At 45.5% G+C, this 19079-nt stretch overlaps 1 protein-coding gene across 1 annotated transcript in view; it reads right to left on the bottom strand.

Annotated features, from left to right (window-relative positions):
• Positions 1-247: 247 nt before the first annotated feature.
• The window catches only part of pcdh12 (protocadherin 12), a 37394-nt gene continuing 18562 nt past the window's right edge, over positions 248-19079 (bottom strand). Inside the window, exons 3-6 of the mRNA XM_073067088.1 lie at positions 12847-12935; positions 11195-11361; positions 5536-5971; positions 248-824 (exon numbers count right to left, since the gene is read on the bottom strand). Coding sequence (XP_072923189.1) covers positions 5550-5971; positions 11195-11361; positions 12847-12935 — 678 coding nt within the window. The 3' untranslated portion in view covers positions 248-824; positions 5536-5549. The remainder of the gene's footprint in view (positions 825-5535; positions 5972-11194; positions 11362-12846; positions 12936-19079) is intronic.

Below are 19079 nucleotides of genomic sequence, written 5' to 3'. Positions count from 1 at the left end.
CCATCCAGAAAAGAGATGAGGAAAAATTTCTTCATCCAAGGGAGGTGAATCTATGGAACTCATTGCCACTGACAGCTGCGGAGGCCAAATCACTGGGTAAGTTTAAAGCAGAGTTTGATAGGGTCCTGATTGGTCAGTGCATCAGAGGTTACGGAGAATGGGGTTGAGAGGGATAATAAATCAGCCATGGTGGACCAGACCCGATGGGCCTAATTCTGTTCCTATGTACTACCTGGAGAAGTCATTAGTGAGGAATACTGTGATATTAGTGGACACCAATCAGCCTTTCTCAGCTTCACAAGAAACCTGTCCACTCTCCAATTCCACAAAAAACATCACAAATTTTATTGTTAACAGCAAAATATACATTAGTCAACTTGAGTAATAAAACAGTGATGGAAAATAAAATATAACATTATTGGCACTGGTCAGAAATAAATCATTAAATAGTATAGAAAAATATATTTAACTGAGATAGGTTGAAATATCCATCAGTCAGAGAAGTCCAGTGTGAAATATTTATCCTGTGAGTCTACCCAAGACGATCGTTGGTCCTGGAACTGAGCAGAGGAACCATATTGGTCCTGTTCTGGGAGGTAAAGGAATGGTGTTCTGGATAATAGCCCTCGGCTGGTGCTGGAGGGAGAACTTCCGATGACCTCCTGGGGAGACGGTGACAAACCACGTTGACAATCAAAGCAGCCAACTGTGTGGAGGGTCCTCATCCGGCATCTGGAGAAACTGATGGGGAGATATTACCAGAAACAGAGCCAATCTGCTCCACAGATCCTCCCTCCTCCTCTGCCATGAATGACTGCCAAGACCTAAACAGAGAAGAGGCCATGAAATAGTAGCGAGGCTAACAGCTTCTCTTCACAGACATCAAAGCATAAATTACTTACATATGCATTCATTTTATGATTTTATTCAGGATTATGAGGGGAGATTTGATAGAGGTACTGGAAACAAAATGAGAGGTAAGGCTAGGGTAAATGCAAGCTGGCTTTTTCCACTGATGCTGGGTGAGGTCATGGGCCAAGGGTGAACGGTGATATATTTAAAGAGAACCTGAAGGGTAACTACTTCACTTAGAGGGTGGTGAGAGTGTAGATTGAGCTGCCAACGCAAGTGATGCATGCAGGATCAATTTCAATTTTGAGATACAACCCAGAACAGGCCCTTCAAACTGTGCTGCCCAGCAACTCTAGCCAAATCACAGGACAATTTACAATAACCTACAAACAGGTAAATCCTTGGCCCATGGAAGGAAACCGGCACAGTTCATGGGGAGGAAGTACAAGCTCCTTCCAGACAGTGATGGAATTGAGCTCCAAACTCCAGAATGCTTCGAGCTGTAATCATGTCACACTACCACTACCTTATTGTCTTTGAAAAGAGAAGTACGTGAATGGGTTGGGTTGCAGTCCAGGTGCAGAGTGATGGGACTAGGCAGAATAAGAGTCCTGGCACAGACTAGATGGACCAGGGGGTCTGTTTCTGTGCTGTGGTGTTCCAAAAGACAAGTTGGGAGTACAGCACTCAGGACTGTACTGAGGTACAGGTGTGAAAGGGGGTTTGGAAATGTGATTCTACAAGGATCAGTAATCCCAGAGAGGCCAGTCCAACTTGTAAAGTGTTTCCAGCGAGGCTAAAGGTGTGTTTGTACCAGTGGATAATAATCCTCCCACCCCTCCACCCACAGTTTTTGTGTAATCCAGCGTATCCAAGCCGGAGTCACAACCGAACACTTGTCTGTTCTCAGTGGGGTCCCTCCTTCCCCAGCTCAGAGGAAGCACCTGGTCAGATTCCAACCCCATACCGGGCAATCTGAATTATATCAGCACAAACCAAACCCACCGTCTCAAACGGGATGGGAGGGGTACAAGCGGATTTTCTGCAGAGAATGGTGAAATGTGGTGGTCGAGGCAGATACACTAGGGGCATTTTAAAAACTCAGATAGCCACATGGATGATAGAAACATGGAGGGCTGTGTGGGAGGGAAGGATTAGATTGATCTTCCAGTCGGTTACAAGGTCAGCACAACAGCGTGGGCTGAAGGGCCTGTGCTGTACTGTTTGGTGTTTCATGTTCAATTTCCCACTGCCATCTGAGTTGTGTAGCTTATGTCAGGTGTTTAAGCTGAGAGCCTCCCATACAGAGTGTAAAAAATAGTCGAAGCTTTTATTTCTTCTACCCAAATGCATGACCACACGCTTCCCAAGACTGCCACTTCTTTGCCCATTCTCCTAAACTGTTTAAGTCCTTCTGTAACCTCTCTGCTTCCTCAACACTATTTGGTCCTCCGCCTGACTTAATGTCATCTGCAGACCTGGCCGCAAAGATATCAATTCTTCACCCAAATCATTGACGTGTAATGTAAAAAGAAGCGGGCCCAACACCAACCCCTGAGGAACACCACTAGTCACCGGCATCCAACCAGAAAAGGCCCCCTTATTCGCACTCTTGCCTCCTGCCAAGCAGCCTCTGCTTTATCCATCTTAGTTTCTTTCCTGTAATACCAATTGGTTGTGTATCTTGTTAAGCAGCTTCATGTGTGGCATCTTGGCAAAGCCCTTCTGAAAATCCAAGTACACATCATCAACGATTATCCTTTGTCTATCCTGCTTGTTATTTCTTCAAAGAATTACAGATTTGTCAGGCAAGATTTTCCCTTGAGGAAACCATGTTGACTGGCTTATTTTATCATATACCTCCAAGTACCTCAAGACCTCATCCTTAATGCACTCCAACATCTTCCCAACCGCTGAGGTCAGACTAATTCCTATAATTTTCCTTCTTATGTGTCTCTCCCTTCTTGAAGAGTGAAGTTACATTTGCAGTTTTCCAGTCTTCTGGAACCATGCCAGAATCCATTGATACTTGAAAGATCATTACTAATGCCTCCACAATCCGTCAGCCATCTCTTTCAAAATTCTGGGGTGTACATCATCTAGTTCAGGTGACTTATCTACCTTCAGACCTTTCAGTTTCCTGAAGCACCTTTTCACTAGTAATGACAATTTCACTCACTTCTGTGCTTCTTTACTGCTAGTCTCTTCCCCAGTGAAGACTAATGCAAAATACTTATTCAGTTTGTAAACCATTTCCTTGTCACCCATTGCTACCTCATTGCTACCTCTCCAGCAGCATTTTTCCAGCTGTCCGATATCCACTCTCACCTCAATTTTATACTTTATATCGCTGAAGAAACTTTTGGCATCCTCGTTAATATTTTTGGCTAGCTTCCTTCGTATTTCATCTTTTTCTTCTTTTACTCTTTTGGTTATGTTCTGTTGGTTTTTAAAAGCTTCCCAATCCTCAAACTTCCCTCTAATTTTTGTTATATGCCCTCTCTTTGGCTTTTATATTGACTTTGATTTGTCTTGTCAGCCACAGTTTCATCATCTTGCCTTTAGAGTACTACTTCTTTGGGATGTATCTATCCTGTGCCTTTCAAATTGCTCCCAGGAACTCCAGCCATTGCTGCTCCACTATCATCCCTGCTAGTGTACCCTTCCAATTAGTTCTGGCCAACTCCTCTCTCGTGCCTCTGTAATTCCTTTATTCCACTGTAATATTGACACATCTGACCTTGGCTTCTTCTCCAATTGCAGGGTGAATTCAATCATATTATGATCACAGATTCTTAAGGGTTCCTTTACCTTAAGTTCTCTAATAATTCCAGTTCGTAGTATAACACCCAGTTCAAAATAGCTGATCCAGCACCAACCTGCTACTCCCAATCTACCTGCATATGAAATCCCCCATGACTATTGTAACCTTGCCCTTTTGACATGCATTTTCTATCTCCCATTGTGATTTGTAGACCACACCTTTGCTGCTGCTTGAAGATCTGTAACTTCCATCAGGGTCTTTCTACCCTCACTGTTTCTTAGCTTGACCCACAACAATCTTGTGGTCAAATCAAACATGCATTTAGATAGGATGTTTTCTATAGTGTGTTAATAAAAATTGATAAGGGCCGTGCACAGTCCAGCTCTGTCAATAGACAGTAGGTGCAGGAGTAGGCCATTCGGCCCTTCTAGCCAGCACCGCCATTCACTGTGATCATGGCTAATCATACACAATCAGTACCTGCCCTCTCCCCATATCCCTTGACCCTGCTATCTATAAGAGCTCTATCTAACTCTCTCTTGAATGCATCCAGAGACTTGGCCTCCACTGCCTTCTGGGGCAGAGCATTCCACATATCCACCACTTTCTGGGTGAAAAAGTTTTTCCGCATCTCTGTTCTAAATGGCCTACCCCTTATTCTTAAACTGTGGCCTCTAGTTCTGGACTCACCCATCAGCGGGAACATGCTTCCTGCCTCCAGCGTGTCCAATCCCTTAATAATCTTATATGTTTCAATCAGATCCCCTCTCATCCTTCTAAATTCCAGTGTATACAAGTCTAGTCGCTCCAATCTTTCAACATATGACAGTCCTGCCATCTTGGGAATTAATCTCATGAACCTACACTGCACTCCCTCAATAGCAAGAATGTCCTTCCTCAAATTTGGAGACCAAAACTGCACACAATACCCCAGGTGGGGTCTCACCAGGGCCCTGTACAGCTGCAGAAAGACCTCTTTACTCCTGTACTCAATTCCTCTTGTTATAAAGGCCAGCATGCCATTAGCTTTCTTCACTGCCTGCTGTACCTGCATGCTTGGTTTCATTGACTGATGTACAAGAACACCTAGATCTCTTTGTACTTCCCCTTTTACTAATTTGACTCCATTTAGATAGTAATCTGCCTTCCTGTTCTTGCCACCAAAGTGGATAACCTCACATTTATCCACATTAAACTGCATCTGCCATACATTTGCCCACTTACCCAACCTGTCCAAGTCACCCTGCATTCTCATAACATCCTCCTGACATTTCACACTGCCACCCAGCTTTGTGTCATCGGCAAATTTGCTAATGTTACTTTTAATCCCTTCATCTAAATCATTAATGTATATTGTAAACAGCTGCGGTCCCAGCACCAAACCTTGCAGTACCCCACTGGTCACAGCCTGCCATTCCGAAAGGGACCTGTTAATCGCTTCTCTTTGTTTCCTGTCAGCCAGCCAATTTTCAATCCATGTCAGTACTCTGCCCCCAATACCAAGTGCCCTAATTTTGCCCACTAATCTCCTATGTGGGACTTTATCAAAAGTTTTCTGGAAGTCCAGGTACGCTGCATCCTCAAAAAAACCCAGAAGATTAGTCAAGCATGATTTTCCCTTCATAAATCCATGCTGACTCAGACTGATCCTTCTACTGCTATCCAAATGTGTCGTAATTTCCTCTTTTATAATTGACTCCAGCATCTTTCCCACCACTGACATCAGGCTAACCGGTCTCTCCAGCCACCTCAGAAAGCAGAGGTTTTCCTGATTGTGTAGGATATGTTCTGGGACCACGAGAGGTTGTGTCAGGTGTGCACACCCAGAAGTTTGAAACTGCGAGCAGGTTGCACTGTACATTCTGCAGTGGGAGCTAGAGGGGAGTGAGGAAGGGAAGGAAATGGGATAATTCACTCACCATCACTGGAGTTGCTACTCAGATCCAGGTCCCTGTGCTGGCGATTCGGGCAGTCCAGGGAGGCGGCTGCCCCTGCATCGGCCCGAGGACATCTCCCCCTCACACAGAACACTCCAGCGGGCAGACAGTCTGCGAAGGAGGTCAGGGCCAGGCTGTCTATACACCTCGGCTTTCTGCGAGAGCAGCTGTTGGAAGAGGGCACCCATCTCGGTCAGGAGCGAATCGGAGCCTGATCCTGCACCAGAGTCATGCTCCGGCCCACCTTTGCCAAAGGTAGAGAACATGGCCTTCTCTCCGTCCACGGCACCCCCTGCCTCCATGGACTCGGGGCTGAACACATTCTCCTTATAGTCAGAAGAGGGCAGCGTCGAGGGCAATGTCCAGCACAGGTCCTCGAGGCTCAGCCTCTCTGCTCCGCTCTCTCCCACTGTCAGCCCTGGAAAAGCAACAGAACGCAGGTCAGCACTGGCTAGCCATTCTCACCATAACAGGTCACTGGACATGGGACAGTCACTGGCCGTCCATCTCACCATAACACAAGACACTAGACATAGGTTACAGGACATGGGACACAGTTACCAGCCATCCATTCTCACCATAACTGGTCACTGGATATGGGACACAGTTACCGGCCATCCATTCTCACCATAACACAGGTCACAGAACACAGAACATGGGTCAGCATAAGCAATCCACTCTCAACAAAACAGGACATTGGACACAGTCACCGGCCGTACATTCTCACCAAAACATCTGCGCCAGGTGTATCCAGATGCAGTCCTTAGAGACTGTGTTAGGGAACTGAAGCTGCAGCTCGATGACCTTCAGCTTGTTAGGAAAAGTGAAGAGGTGGTAGATAGGAGCTGCAGGGAGGTGGTCACCCCAAGGCTACAGGAGACAGATAAATGGGGACCATCAGGAGAGGGAAGGGGAATGTTAGATAGTGGAGAGCACCCCTGTGACAGTCCCTCTCAACAATAAGTACTCCATTTTGAGTACTGTTGGAGGTGGTGGGGGGGAACCTACCTGGGGGAAGCAACAGCAGCTGTGTGAGTCTGGCCCTGTGGCTCAGAAGGGTAGGGAACTGAAGAGGATGGCAGCAGTAACAGGGGCCCTATAGTTAGGGGGACAAATAGGTGATTCTGTGGATGCGAAAAAGAAACATGGATGATAGTTTGCCTCTCAGGTGCCACGGTCCGCCATGGTTCTGAACAATATCCTGAAAAGAGAGCGTGAACAGCTAGAAGTCATGGTACATATTGTACCAACTACATAGAAAAAGGAAGGAGGTCCTGAAAGCAGAATACAGGGAGTTAGGAAGGAAGTTGAGAAGCAGGACCTCAAGGATAGTAGTGTAATCTCAGGATTACTGCCTTTGCCACGCGACAGTCAGGATAGGAGTAGAGTGAGGTGGTAGATGCAGGGTGGACAAAGGAGAGGCAGTGGATGCTATTTACTTGGACTTTCAGAAGGTGTTTGATAAGGTGCCACACGTGAGGCTGCTTAACAAGATAAAATCCTATGGCATTACAGGAAAGATACTGGCATGGATAGAGAAATGGCTGATGGGCAGGAGGCAGTGAGTGGGAATAAAACAGACCTTTTCTAGTTGGCTGCCAGTGACCAGTGGTGTCCCTCAGGGGTCAGTATTGGGACCACTGCTTTTCACATTGTTTGTCAGTGATTTAGATAATGGAATTGATGGCTTTGTTTGCAGATGATATGATGATAGGTGGAAGGGTAGGTAGTGCTAAGGGAGCAATGTGATTACAGCAGGACTTAGACAAATTGGAAGAATGGGCAAAAAAGTGGCAGATGGAATACAGTGTTGGAAAATGTATGATAATTCATTTTGGTAAATGGAACAATATTACAGACTATTATCTAAATCGGGAGAAAATTCAAACATCAGAGGTGCAGAGGGACTTAGGAGTCCTTGTGCAAGACTGCCAGGAGGTTAATTTACAGATTGAGTTTGCAGTAAAGAAGGCAAATACAATGTTGGCATTAATCTCAAGGGGAATAGAATATAAGAGCAAGGAGATAATGCTGAGGCTTTATAAGACACTGGTCAGGCTGCACTTGGAATATTGTCAACATTTTTGGGCCCCGGATCTCAGTAAGGATGCGTTGTTAATGGAAAGAATCCAGAGAAGGTTCATGAGAATGATCTGGGAATGAAGGGGTTAACACATGACAAGCATTTGGCTGTGGGCCTGTACTCACTGGAATTTATAAGGGATGTTTAGGGATCTCATTGAAACCTGTCAAGTGTTGAAAGGACTAGATACGGTGGATGTGGTGAGGATGTTTCCTATTGTGGGGGTGTCCAGAACTGGAGGGCACAGCCTCAAAATTGAGGGGCAACCTTTTAGAACAGAAGTAAAGATTTTTTTTGGTCAGAAAGTAGTGAATCGGTGGACTGCTCTGCCACGGACCATGGGTATATTTAAAGCGAAAACTGATAGTTTCCTGATCAGTCAGAGCATCAAAGGATATGGTGAGAAGGCAGGTGTATGGGGTTGAGTGAGATCTGGGATCAGCCATGATGGAATTGCAGAGCATATTCAATGGGCTGAATGGCCTAACTCTGCTCCCATGTCTTTGTTCTAACACAGGTCAGCACCAGCAGCCCATTTTCAGCAAGACGTGGAATGCAGTTCAAAGTAGATTTACTATCAAGGATAGATGCTTCATTGATCCCAATGGAAAAGTACATATATGCCACCATATACAACCCTGAGATTCATTTTCTTGTGAGAATTCACAGTAAATACAAAGAAACACAGTAGAATCAATAAAAGACTGCACCCAACAGGATGGACAAACAACAAATGGGCAAAAGACAACAAACTGAGCAAATACAAGGGTAAAATAATAATAAAATTAATAAATATTGAGAACATGAGTTGAGGAGTCCTTGAAAGTGTGTCCATAGGTTTTGAAAACAGTTCAGTGATGGGGCAAGTGAAGTTATCCCCTCTGGTTCAGGAGCCTGATGGTTGAGGAGTAATAACTGTTCCCGAACCTGGTGGTGTGGGTCATGAGATTTTGCTGATGGCAGCAGTGAGAAGACAGCATGTCCTGGGAGGGAGGGGACACAGTACATGGTCACCAGCAACCCCTTCTCTGGGACACGCATGTGTGTTTTAAAACAGTCATCGAACACAGAAACGGGCCCTTCGGTCTAACTCACCAGGCCAACCAAGATGGTCCCATGGTCTGCATCCCTCTAACGTTTTCCATGTGCTTATCCGTATGCTAACATGTCGTTATTGTCCCTGCCTTGTAGCTTGTATCTGGCACCCTCTATGTGAAGCGGTTACCCCCAAAGTGTGAATGGGCTGCAGGTGCTGACCCATGAACCAGGTTCCTTTTAAATCTTCCCCTTCTCACCTTAAACCTTTGTCCTCTAGTTTTAAAGTTCCTTTCCCTGGTGTGTGATCACATGGCTCTAAGGTCACCCCTATGTCTCCTATGTTCCAAGGAATAATGACCTAGCTTGCCTGACCCTTCTCTCTCTCTCTCCCTCACTCAAACTCTCTAGTCCTGGTAAATCTTGTTTCTTATCATTCTAGAATAAGAGATTGAGCAAAGGGTTTATTAGGAGATGACATTTAAAATTAGAACATGTACGTCAAAACGCATAGTGAAATGTGTTGTTTGTGTCAGCAACACAGTCCGAGGATGTCAGGCAGTGACTAGTGGGGTACCGCAAGGCTCGGTGCTGGGACCGCAGCTATTTACAAGATCCATTATTGGTTTAGATGAAGGGATTAAAAGTAACATTAGCAAATTTGCAGGTGACACAAAGCTGGGTGGCAGTGTAAAATGTGAGGAGGATGTTATGAGAATGCAGGGTGACTTGGACAGGTTGGGTGAGTTGGCAGATGCAGTTTAATGTGGATAAATGTGAGGTTATCCACTTTGGCGCAAGAACAGGAAGGCAGATTACTATCTGAACGGTGTCAAGTTAGGAAAAGGGGAAGTACAACAAGATCTAGGTGTCCTTGTTCATCAGTCACTGAAAGTAAGCATGCAGGTACAGCAGGCAGTGAAGAAAGCTAATGGCATGTTGGCCTTCATAACAAGGGGAGTTGAGTAAAGGAGCAAAGAGGTCCTTCTGCAGTTGTACAGGGCCCTGGTGAGACCACACCTGGAGTATTGTGTTCAGTTTTGGTCTCCAAATTTGAGGAAGGACATTCTTGCTATTGAGGGAGTGCAGTGTAGGTTCATGAGATTAATTCCCAAGATGGCAGGACTGTCATATGTTGAAAGATTGGAGCGACTAGACTTGTATACACTGGAATTTAGAAGGATGAGAGGGGATCTGATTGAAACATATAATATTATTAAGGGATTGGACACGCTAGAGGCAGGAAACATGTTCCCGATGTTGGGGGAGTCCAGACCCAGAGGCCACAGTTTAAGAATAAGGGGTAGGCCATTTAGAACGGAGTTGAGGGAAAACTTTTTCACCCAGAGAGTTGTGGATCTATGGAATGCTCTGCCTTAGAAGGCAGTGGAGGCCAATTCTCTGGATGCTTTCAAGAACGAGTTAGGTAGAGCTCTTAAAGATAGCGGAGTCAAGGGATATGGGGAGAAGGCAGGAACGGGGTACTGATTGTGGATGATCAGCCATGATCACAGTGAATGGCGGTGCTGGCTCAAAGGGCTGAATGGCCTACTCCTGCACCTATTGTCTATTGTGCTGGGGGCAGCCCACAAGTGTCACCACACTTCCAGTGCCAAAATAGCATGTCCATGACTCACTAACCCTAACTGGTACATCTTTGAGAAAACCGGAGCACCCAGAGGAAACCTATGTGGTCACGAGGAGAATGTAGAGATGGCAGTGAGAATCAAACCTGGGTCACTGGTACTGCAAAACATTACGCTACAGAGCATCCCTATTTATTCCATATTTTATTCTATTTTTAGACTATAATCCACAGTAATGTAGCAGTTAGCTGATGCTATTACAGCTCAGGGGATTCAGAGTTCGGAGTTAATTCCGGCATCAACTGTAGAGAGTTTGTATGTTCTCCCTGTGAGTGTGTGGGTCTAAAGACATACTGGTTAGTAGGTTAATTGGTCATTGAAATTGCCCTGTGATTCGCCTTGGATTAGATCAGTGGGTTGCTGGGTGGTTCAGCTTGTTGAGCCAGAAGGGCTTGTTCCGCGCTGTATCATTAAATAAAAAATAATAAACAAACAGATAAATGAATAGAAAGTTGAGATCGACCCTACATCCACCACTTCAACACTCACTCCACCCTCTGAGTGAAGAATTTCCCCCTCAGGTTCCCCTTAAGTAACTCACCCTTAACCCATAACCCTGTGGAAAAACCCTGCTGGTGTTTACCCCTCTTAATTTTATATACCTCCAAATCTCCAATCATTGTCCCATGTTCAGTGAATAAAATCATAAAATAAATGTCTAAAAAATGAAAAACAAAATCGTAAATTATTACATTAAAATTTTATGTAATGTGATTTTTGATGTGTTAATAGATTTATCTTTAAAACAAAGAGACAAAAAGATGATTAGGCCAGATACAGAGACCTGCTCCCTCGGCACCACCCTGTCACAAAGACGCTCAGCCAGACGTACATTGGCTCCCTTCTCCCCACTCGGTGTAGGACAGATGTCTCTCACCTGTCGGTGACGTCCAGCTCCCGCCGGCCAGCAACTCACTCAGCCCGTCCTCCAGCAGCTGGTCAATGGGTGATGTCCTTCCTCCGTCACTGTCGCTGTCTCCTTCCTCGCTCTCCCCCTGCCCGCTGTCCTTGAGGCTGCCTCTGTCTGCTTCAGGCGTTGCACCCCTGCAGGGAAAAAGAGGGGGATACACTCTCAAGATCGATGGTCACAACACACCAAGTTACAGGGGTGGTGGAAATAAATGGAGAGTGGTGGGATGGGGAGCAAGGTGGGGCAGGGAGTCCTCTGGGTCTTATTTCTCCAACCCTGGGAAAAAGAATATTCGGGCACCACAGTTACAGCTTAGGGCCTCTGAGTTCAGTGTTCAATTCTGCCGCTATCTACAAGTTCTTCCTCCCGGTACAATGCTCTGGTTTTCTCCCACAGTCCAAAGGTGTACCAATTGGTAGGCTAATTGGTAAATTGTCCTGTGATTAGGCTGTACCTCTAAATAAACAGAACACAGATCACTACAACACAGTACAGACCCTTCAGCCCATGATGTTGTGCCCATCTGTTAACTTCTAAGATCAATCTAACCCTTCCTCCCACACTGCCCTCCATTTGTCTATCATCCATGTGCCTATCTAAGAGACTCTTAAATGTCCCTAATGTATCTGCCTCTTCCCCACCCTGATAGTGGATTCCACACACCCAACACACTCTGCGTAAAAATCTACCTCTGACATCTCCCCTGTACTTTCCTCTAATCACCTTAAAATGATGTCCCTTTGTATTAGCCATTTCCACCCTGGGAAAAAGTCTTTGGCTGTCCACCTGATCTATGCCTCTTATCATCTTCTGCACCTCTACCAATTCAGCCCTCATCCTCCTCTCCAAACAGAAAATCCCTAGCTCACTTAACCTCTCCTCATAAGACATGCTCTCTAATCCAGGCAGCATCCTGGTAAATCTCCTCTGTACTCTCTAAAGCTTCAAATCCGTCCTGTAATGAGGTGACCAGAACCAAACACGACACTCCAAGTGTGGTGTAACCAGGGTTTTGTAAAGCTGCAACGTTATTTGGTGACTCTTGAACTCAGTTCCCTGTCTAATGAAGACCAACACACCATACACCTTCTTAACCACCTTAGTAGTTTAGGAGTTAGCACAGCACTTTGCAGTGTCAGTCATCACTGATTGGGCTTCAAATGCTGCTGCTGTCGGTAAGGAGCTTATACACTTCCCCCATGCTCACATGGGCTTGCTCCTGTCTCCTGCCACACTCCAAAGACATGGCTTAGTTACTGAATGGTCAGTAACTTGTGGACATGCTATGTTGGTGCCAGGACCATGATGACACTTGCAGGCTGCCCTCAGGTCTGTGTTGGTCATTGATGAAATTTCACTGCAGTTTTTGATGTATGTGACAAGTAAAGCTAATCTTAAAAATTTAAATGATAATCTTAAAAGCAAATCTAATTTTTAAACTTTATCTTTTAAAATCTTTAAAAAACTAATATTTAAAAATGAACTACCCTATCAAATTGTGTGTTCATCCTGATGATCTTCTATACTTCTGTGAGGTCACTTCATTCTCCAATGTTCCAATGAGTTACACACCATCCATCTCAAACGTCCTTTAACCTTCCTCAGCTCCAAGAACTTACCTGTAGTTTCTTAAATATTTATTTCCGCGAAAGTTTGGTCTGGCCTGGAACTTTCCCTGATGTAAAAGGGAGAGCAGCTGGGAGATTTGCTGTAGAACAGAAAGGAAAATCTGTAAACATGAGTTCTGAAAATCTGAGAGCAACACACACAAAATGCTGGAGGAACTCAGCAGGTCAGGCAGCGTCCATGGAGAGGAATAAACAGTCGATACTTTAGGCCGAGACCCTTCATCAGGATTTGTGTCAGGGTTCACTGGGCCATTGCTCTCCTTTCAAAGGTCCTCCCAAAATGAACTAATCTAATTTTTATATTAATGTTAATTTATTTACAGATTCAGCTCAGAACAGACCCTTCTGGCCCTTCGAGCTGCGCTGCCCAGCAACCTAGCCTAATCATGGGACAATTTACAATGACCAATTAACCTAGTAACCCATGCATCCTTGGACTGTGGGAGGAAACTGGAGCACTCAGAGGAAACGCACACAGTCACGGGGAGAACATACAAATTCTTTACAGACAGCAACAGAATTGAACTCCAAACCCGACCCTCCTGAGTTGTAATACCCTCGTGCTAACCGCTACATTACCTTGGCAGCCTAGATTCTAGGTTATTGTAGAGTTGTGGACACACTTACTGTAATTGGTGAATGGATTCCAGGAGAGGTCAGCTGAACTGTGTTCACCCAGAGGGTAATCTGGTAAATTGTCACATTGACCAAGGTACAATGAAAAGCTTTGTTTTGTATACCAACCATAGATTATTTCACTCCTCAGTGCATTGAGGTAGAACGAGGGAAATCAGTAACAGAATGCAGAATGAAGTGTCACAGTTACAGAGAAAGTGCAGTGTAGGCAGACAATAACGTACAAATATCATAATGAGGTGGATTCAGGTTGAGAGTCCATCTTATCGTACTTAGGGCACCATGGTAGCATCATGGTTTGTACACAGCAATTACAGCTCAAGCGCCAGAGTTTGGAGCTCAATTCCGATGCTGTCTGCCCTTCCTGTAAGAGGGCGAGTTGCCTCTAGGTGCTCCAATTTCCTCCTACAGTCCAAAGACATTCCAACTTAAAAGCTCAAAGCAAGTTTACTACCAAACTACATATATGTCACCATATACAACTCTGAGATTCATTTTCTTGTGGGCATACTCAATAACTCTGTAATAGAATAATAACTATAATAATAATAATACCTCTATCATGTCTCCTCTCATCCTCCTTCTCTCCAAAGAGAGCAAAGCCCTAGCTCCCTTAATCTCTGATCATAATGCATACTCTCTAAACCAGGCAGCATCCTGGTAAATCTCCTCAGTACCCTTTCCAATGCTTACACATCCTTCCTATACTGAGGCGACCAGAACTGGACACAGTACTCCAAGTGTGGCCTAACCAGAGTTTTATAGAGCTGCATCATTACCACACAACTCTTAAACTCTATCCCTCAACTTATGAAAACTAACACCCCATAAGCCTTCTTAACTACCCTATCTACCTGTGAGGCAACTTTCAGGGATCTGTGGACATGTACCCCCAGATCCCTCTGCTCCTCCACACTACCAAGTATCCTGCCATTTACTTTGTACTCTGCCTTGGAGTTTGTCCTTCCAAAGTGTACCACCTCACACTTCTCCGGGTTGAACTCCATCTGCCACTTCTCAGCTCACTTCTGCATCCTATCAATGTCTCTCTGCAATCTTCAACAATGCTCTACACTATCCACACTACCAGAAACTTTTGTGTCGTCTGCAAACTTGCCAACCCACCCTTCTACCCCCACATCCAGGTCGTTAATAAAAATCATGAAAAGTAGAGGTCCCAGAACTGATCCTTGTGGGACACCACTAATAACAACCCTCCAAACTGAATGTACTCCCTCCACCATGACCCTCTGCTTTCTGCAGGCAAGCCAATTCTGAATCCACCTGGCCAAACTTCCCTGGATCCCATGCCTTCTGGCTTTCTGAATAAACCTACCATGTGGAACCTTATCAAATGCCTTACTAAAATCCACGTAGATCACATCCATTGCACTACCCTCATCTATATACCTGGTCACCTCTTCAAAGAACTCTATCAGGCTTGTTAGGCACGATCTGCCCTTCACAAAGCCATGCTGACTGTCCCTGCTCAGACCATGATTCTCTAAATGCCCATAGATCCTATCTCTAAGAATCTTTTCCAACAGCTTTCCCACCACAGACGTAAGGCTCATTGGTCTATAATTACCCGGACTATCCCTACTACCTTTTTTGAACAAGGGGACAACATTCGCCTCCCTCCAATCCTCTGGTACCATTCCCGTGGACAACGAGAACATAAAGATCCTAACCAGAGGCTCAGCAATCTCTTCCCTCGCCTCATGGAGCAGCCTGGGGAATATTCCGTCAGGCCCCGGGGACTTATCCGTCCTAATGTATTTTAACAACTCCAACATCTCCTCTCCCTTAACATCAATATGCACCAGAACATCAACCTCACTCATATTGTCCTCACCGTCTTCAAGTTCTCTCTCATTGGTGAATACCGAAGAGAAGCATTCATTGAGGACCTCGCTCATTTCCACAGCCTCCAGGCACATCTTCCCACTTTTATCTCTAATCGGTCCGACCTTCACTCCTGTCATCCTTTTGTTCTTCACATAATTGAAGAATACCTTGGGGTTTTCCCTTTACCCTACTCGCCAAGACCTTCTCATGCCCCCTTCTTGTTCTCCTCAGCCCCTTCTTAAGCTCCTTTCTTGCTACCCTATATTCCTCAATAGACCCATCTGATCCTTGCTTCCTAAACCTCATGTATGCTGCCTTCTTCCACCTGACTAGATTTTTCACCTCACTTGTCACCCATGATTCCTTCACTCTACCATTCTTTATCTTCCTCACCGGGACAAATTTATCCTTAACATCCTACAAGAGATCCTTAAACATTGACCACATGTCCATAGTACATTTCCCTGCAAAAACATCTTCCAATTCACACCTGCAAGTTCTAGCCTGATAACCTCATAATTTGCCCTTACCCAATTAAAAATTTTCCTGTCCTCTCTGATTCTATCCTTTTCCATGATAATGCTAAAGGCCAGAGAGCAGTGATCACTGTCCCCCAGATGCTCACCCACTGAGAGATCTGTGACCTGACCCAGTTCATTACCTAATACTAGATCTAGTATGGCATTCCCCCTAGTCGGTCTGTCAACATACTGCGACAGGAATTCGTCCTGGACGCACTTAACAAACTCTGTCCTGTCTAAACCACTGGAACTAAGGAGGTGCCAATCAATATTAGGGAAGTTAAAGTCACCCATGATAACAACCCTGTTATTTTTGCACCTTTCCAAAATCTGCCTCCCAATCTGCTCCTCAGTATCTCTGCTGCTACCAGGGGGCCTATAGAATACCCCCAGTAGAGTAACTGCTCCCTTCCTGTTCTTGACTTCCACCCATAATGACTCAAAAGAGGATCCTGCTACATTACCCACCCTTTCTGTAGCTATAATAGTATCCCTGACCAGTAATGCCACCCCTCCTCCCCTTCCCCCCCCCCCCCCCTCTCTATCCCTTTTAAAGCACTGAAATCCAGGAGTATTGAGAATCCATTCCTGCCCTGGTGCCAGCCAAGTCTCTGTAATGGCCACTACATCACAATTCCATGTATGTATCCAAGCTCTCAGTTCATCACCTTTGTTCCTGATGCTTCTTGCATGAAGTACACACACTTTAGCCCTTCTACCTTACTACCTTTACACCCTTTATTCTGCTTCTCTTTCCACAAAGCCTCTCTATATGTTAGATCTGGCTTTACTTCATGCAATTCTTTCACTGCTCTATTGCTCCGGGTCCCATCCCCCTTGCAAATTAGTTTAAACCCTCCCAAACCATGCTAGCAAATCTACCAGCAAGGATATTGCTCCCCCTCGAGTTCAGGTGCAACCCATCCAATCTGTACAGGTCCCACCTTCCCCAGAAGAGATCCCAATGATCCAAAAATCTAAAATCCTGTCCCCTGTGCCAACTCCTCAGCCACACATTCAACTGCCATCTCCTCCTATTCTTACCATCACTATCACGTAGTACTGGCAGCAATCCTGAGAACGCCACCCTTGAGGTCCTGTTCTTCAGTCTTCTGTCTAGTTCCTGAAACTCACACTTCAGGACCTCATCCCTCTTTCTGCCTATGTCGTTGGTATCAACATGTATCACGACTTCTGGTTGCTTTCCCTCTCGTACCAGGATGTCATGCACCCGGTCAGAGACATCCCGGACCCTGGCACCCGGGAGGCAACAAACCAAATGGGTGCCCTTCTCACATCCACAAAATCTCTTGTCTGCTCCCCTGACTATAGAGTCTCCAATGACGACAGCTCTCCTCTTCTCCGTCCCATCGTTCTGCACCACAGGGTCAGACTCAGTGCCAGAGGCCCTGCCACCGTGGCTCACACCTGGTCGGTCGTCCTCACCAACAGCATCCAGGACAGTAAACTTATTATTCAGGGGAATGGCTACAGGGGTGCTCTGCACTACCTGTCTACTCACCTTCGCTTCCCCCCTCTGACTGTCACCCAACGACCTGCTTCCGGCAGCCTAGGTGTGACTACCTCCCTGTAGCTCTCATCTATGACTGCCTCATTCTCCCTTATGAGTCGAAGGTCATCCAGCTGCTGCTCCAGATTCCTGACATGGTCTTCTATATCACCCAGCTGCAAGCACTTCTGGCAGATGTGACTCTGTGGGAGAGGGGAGTTCCCCCAAGACTGCCACATCTCACAGGAGAGGCACATCACCGTCTCAGCAGGCATTGTAAAGCCTAACTAGGAGCAAACTCGTCCTCCGCCTCTTCTTGTCAAAGCCTCAAATCTGCACTCACTCACTGGCTGCTCTGCTTGAGCTACCCCTCTATTTATTTGTTTGAGCTTGTCAAACTGCTTTGTCACCTGACCTCAATTGCCCAATCAGCTGCTTTCTGCTGAGTCTGAGCTATTCAAATCTTGATTGACTTGATTGCACAGTCCAAATGCCAAATCTGCCAGAATCTCTCGAGTCACAGCCTCAAAGCTCCCCCCCCCTCACACTCACTGGCCACTTTCTGCACACAATACTCCAAATTGTCTTATACAACTTCACCCCTTCTATACTCAATACATTGATTTATTACAGACTAGAAGTCTACCCTGTGTGTCAGTGCCCAGGATGCTTCACTCTGAGAGGCTGAATGTCTTCTACACCCGGTTTGACGCGCAGACGAAATGCCGGCAGGGAAGGCATCCAGCTCAAACTGAGTCATCCAGTTTGTAGATGACACATCAGTGGTTGGCCTTATCAAGAACGATGAGACAGAGTATAGAGAGGAAGTGGAGCAGCTGGTGGATTGGTGTGAGAAGGACAATCCCACCCTGAAAGTGGAGAAGACAAAGGAAATCACTGTGGACCTCAGGAAGGTGCAGACGAACCATTCCCCTCTGCAAATACATTGCTCCTCTGTAGAGAGAGTTAAATGCACCAGGTTTCTGGGAGTTCACATCATGGATTACCTCACCTGGTCCCTTAATATCACCTCCCTAAACAAGGCACAGCACTGCCTCCACTTCCTAAGAAGACTGAGGGAAGCAAGACTCCCAACCTCCCATCTTCACAGCATGGAGCACCATTGAGAGCATCCTGACAAGATGCATCTCCATCTGGCATGGGAGCAGTCGAGTGTCAGACCAGAAGTCCCTACAAAGAACTGCGAGAACAGCTGAGAAGATCACTGGGGTCTCCCTACCATCCATTGGAGACATTTATCAGGAGAGCTGCATACACAGGGCCCTTAGTATTATTAAGGATCCCACCCATCCATCCAGCATCCTCTTTGGCTTTCTACCATCAGGCAGGAGACTCGATGCATAAAGACAATAACAGTCAGGATAGGAAACAGCTTCTTTCTCTAGGCCATTAGGGTTCTGAGACTCTCTGTCACCTCGTGTTCAGAGTGTCACTGGTTAATCAGTTCCGTCCCTTACAGTATTTAATATTTACAGTATTTAATAACACTTTGGTTTGTTATTTATGTGATTCAGCTGTAGATTTTATCCTTCATAAATTATTGTGTGTTATGTACACTACTGTGCTTTACACTCTGGCTCAAAGAAACATTATCTCGTCTCTATATACTGTACATTATATGGTTATATATGTTATATACATGTATAAAGTTAAATTACAATAAACTTAACTTATGAAGGCCAATATGC

This window comes from Hemitrygon akajei, chromosome 15 (genome assembly GCF_048418815.1).
Source record: "Hemitrygon akajei chromosome 15, sHemAka1.3, whole genome shotgun sequence".
NCBI lineage: Eukaryota > Metazoa > Chordata > Chondrichthyes > Myliobatiformes > Dasyatidae > Hemitrygon > Hemitrygon akajei.
This window is presented reverse-complemented; position numbering and strand designations above follow the sequence as displayed.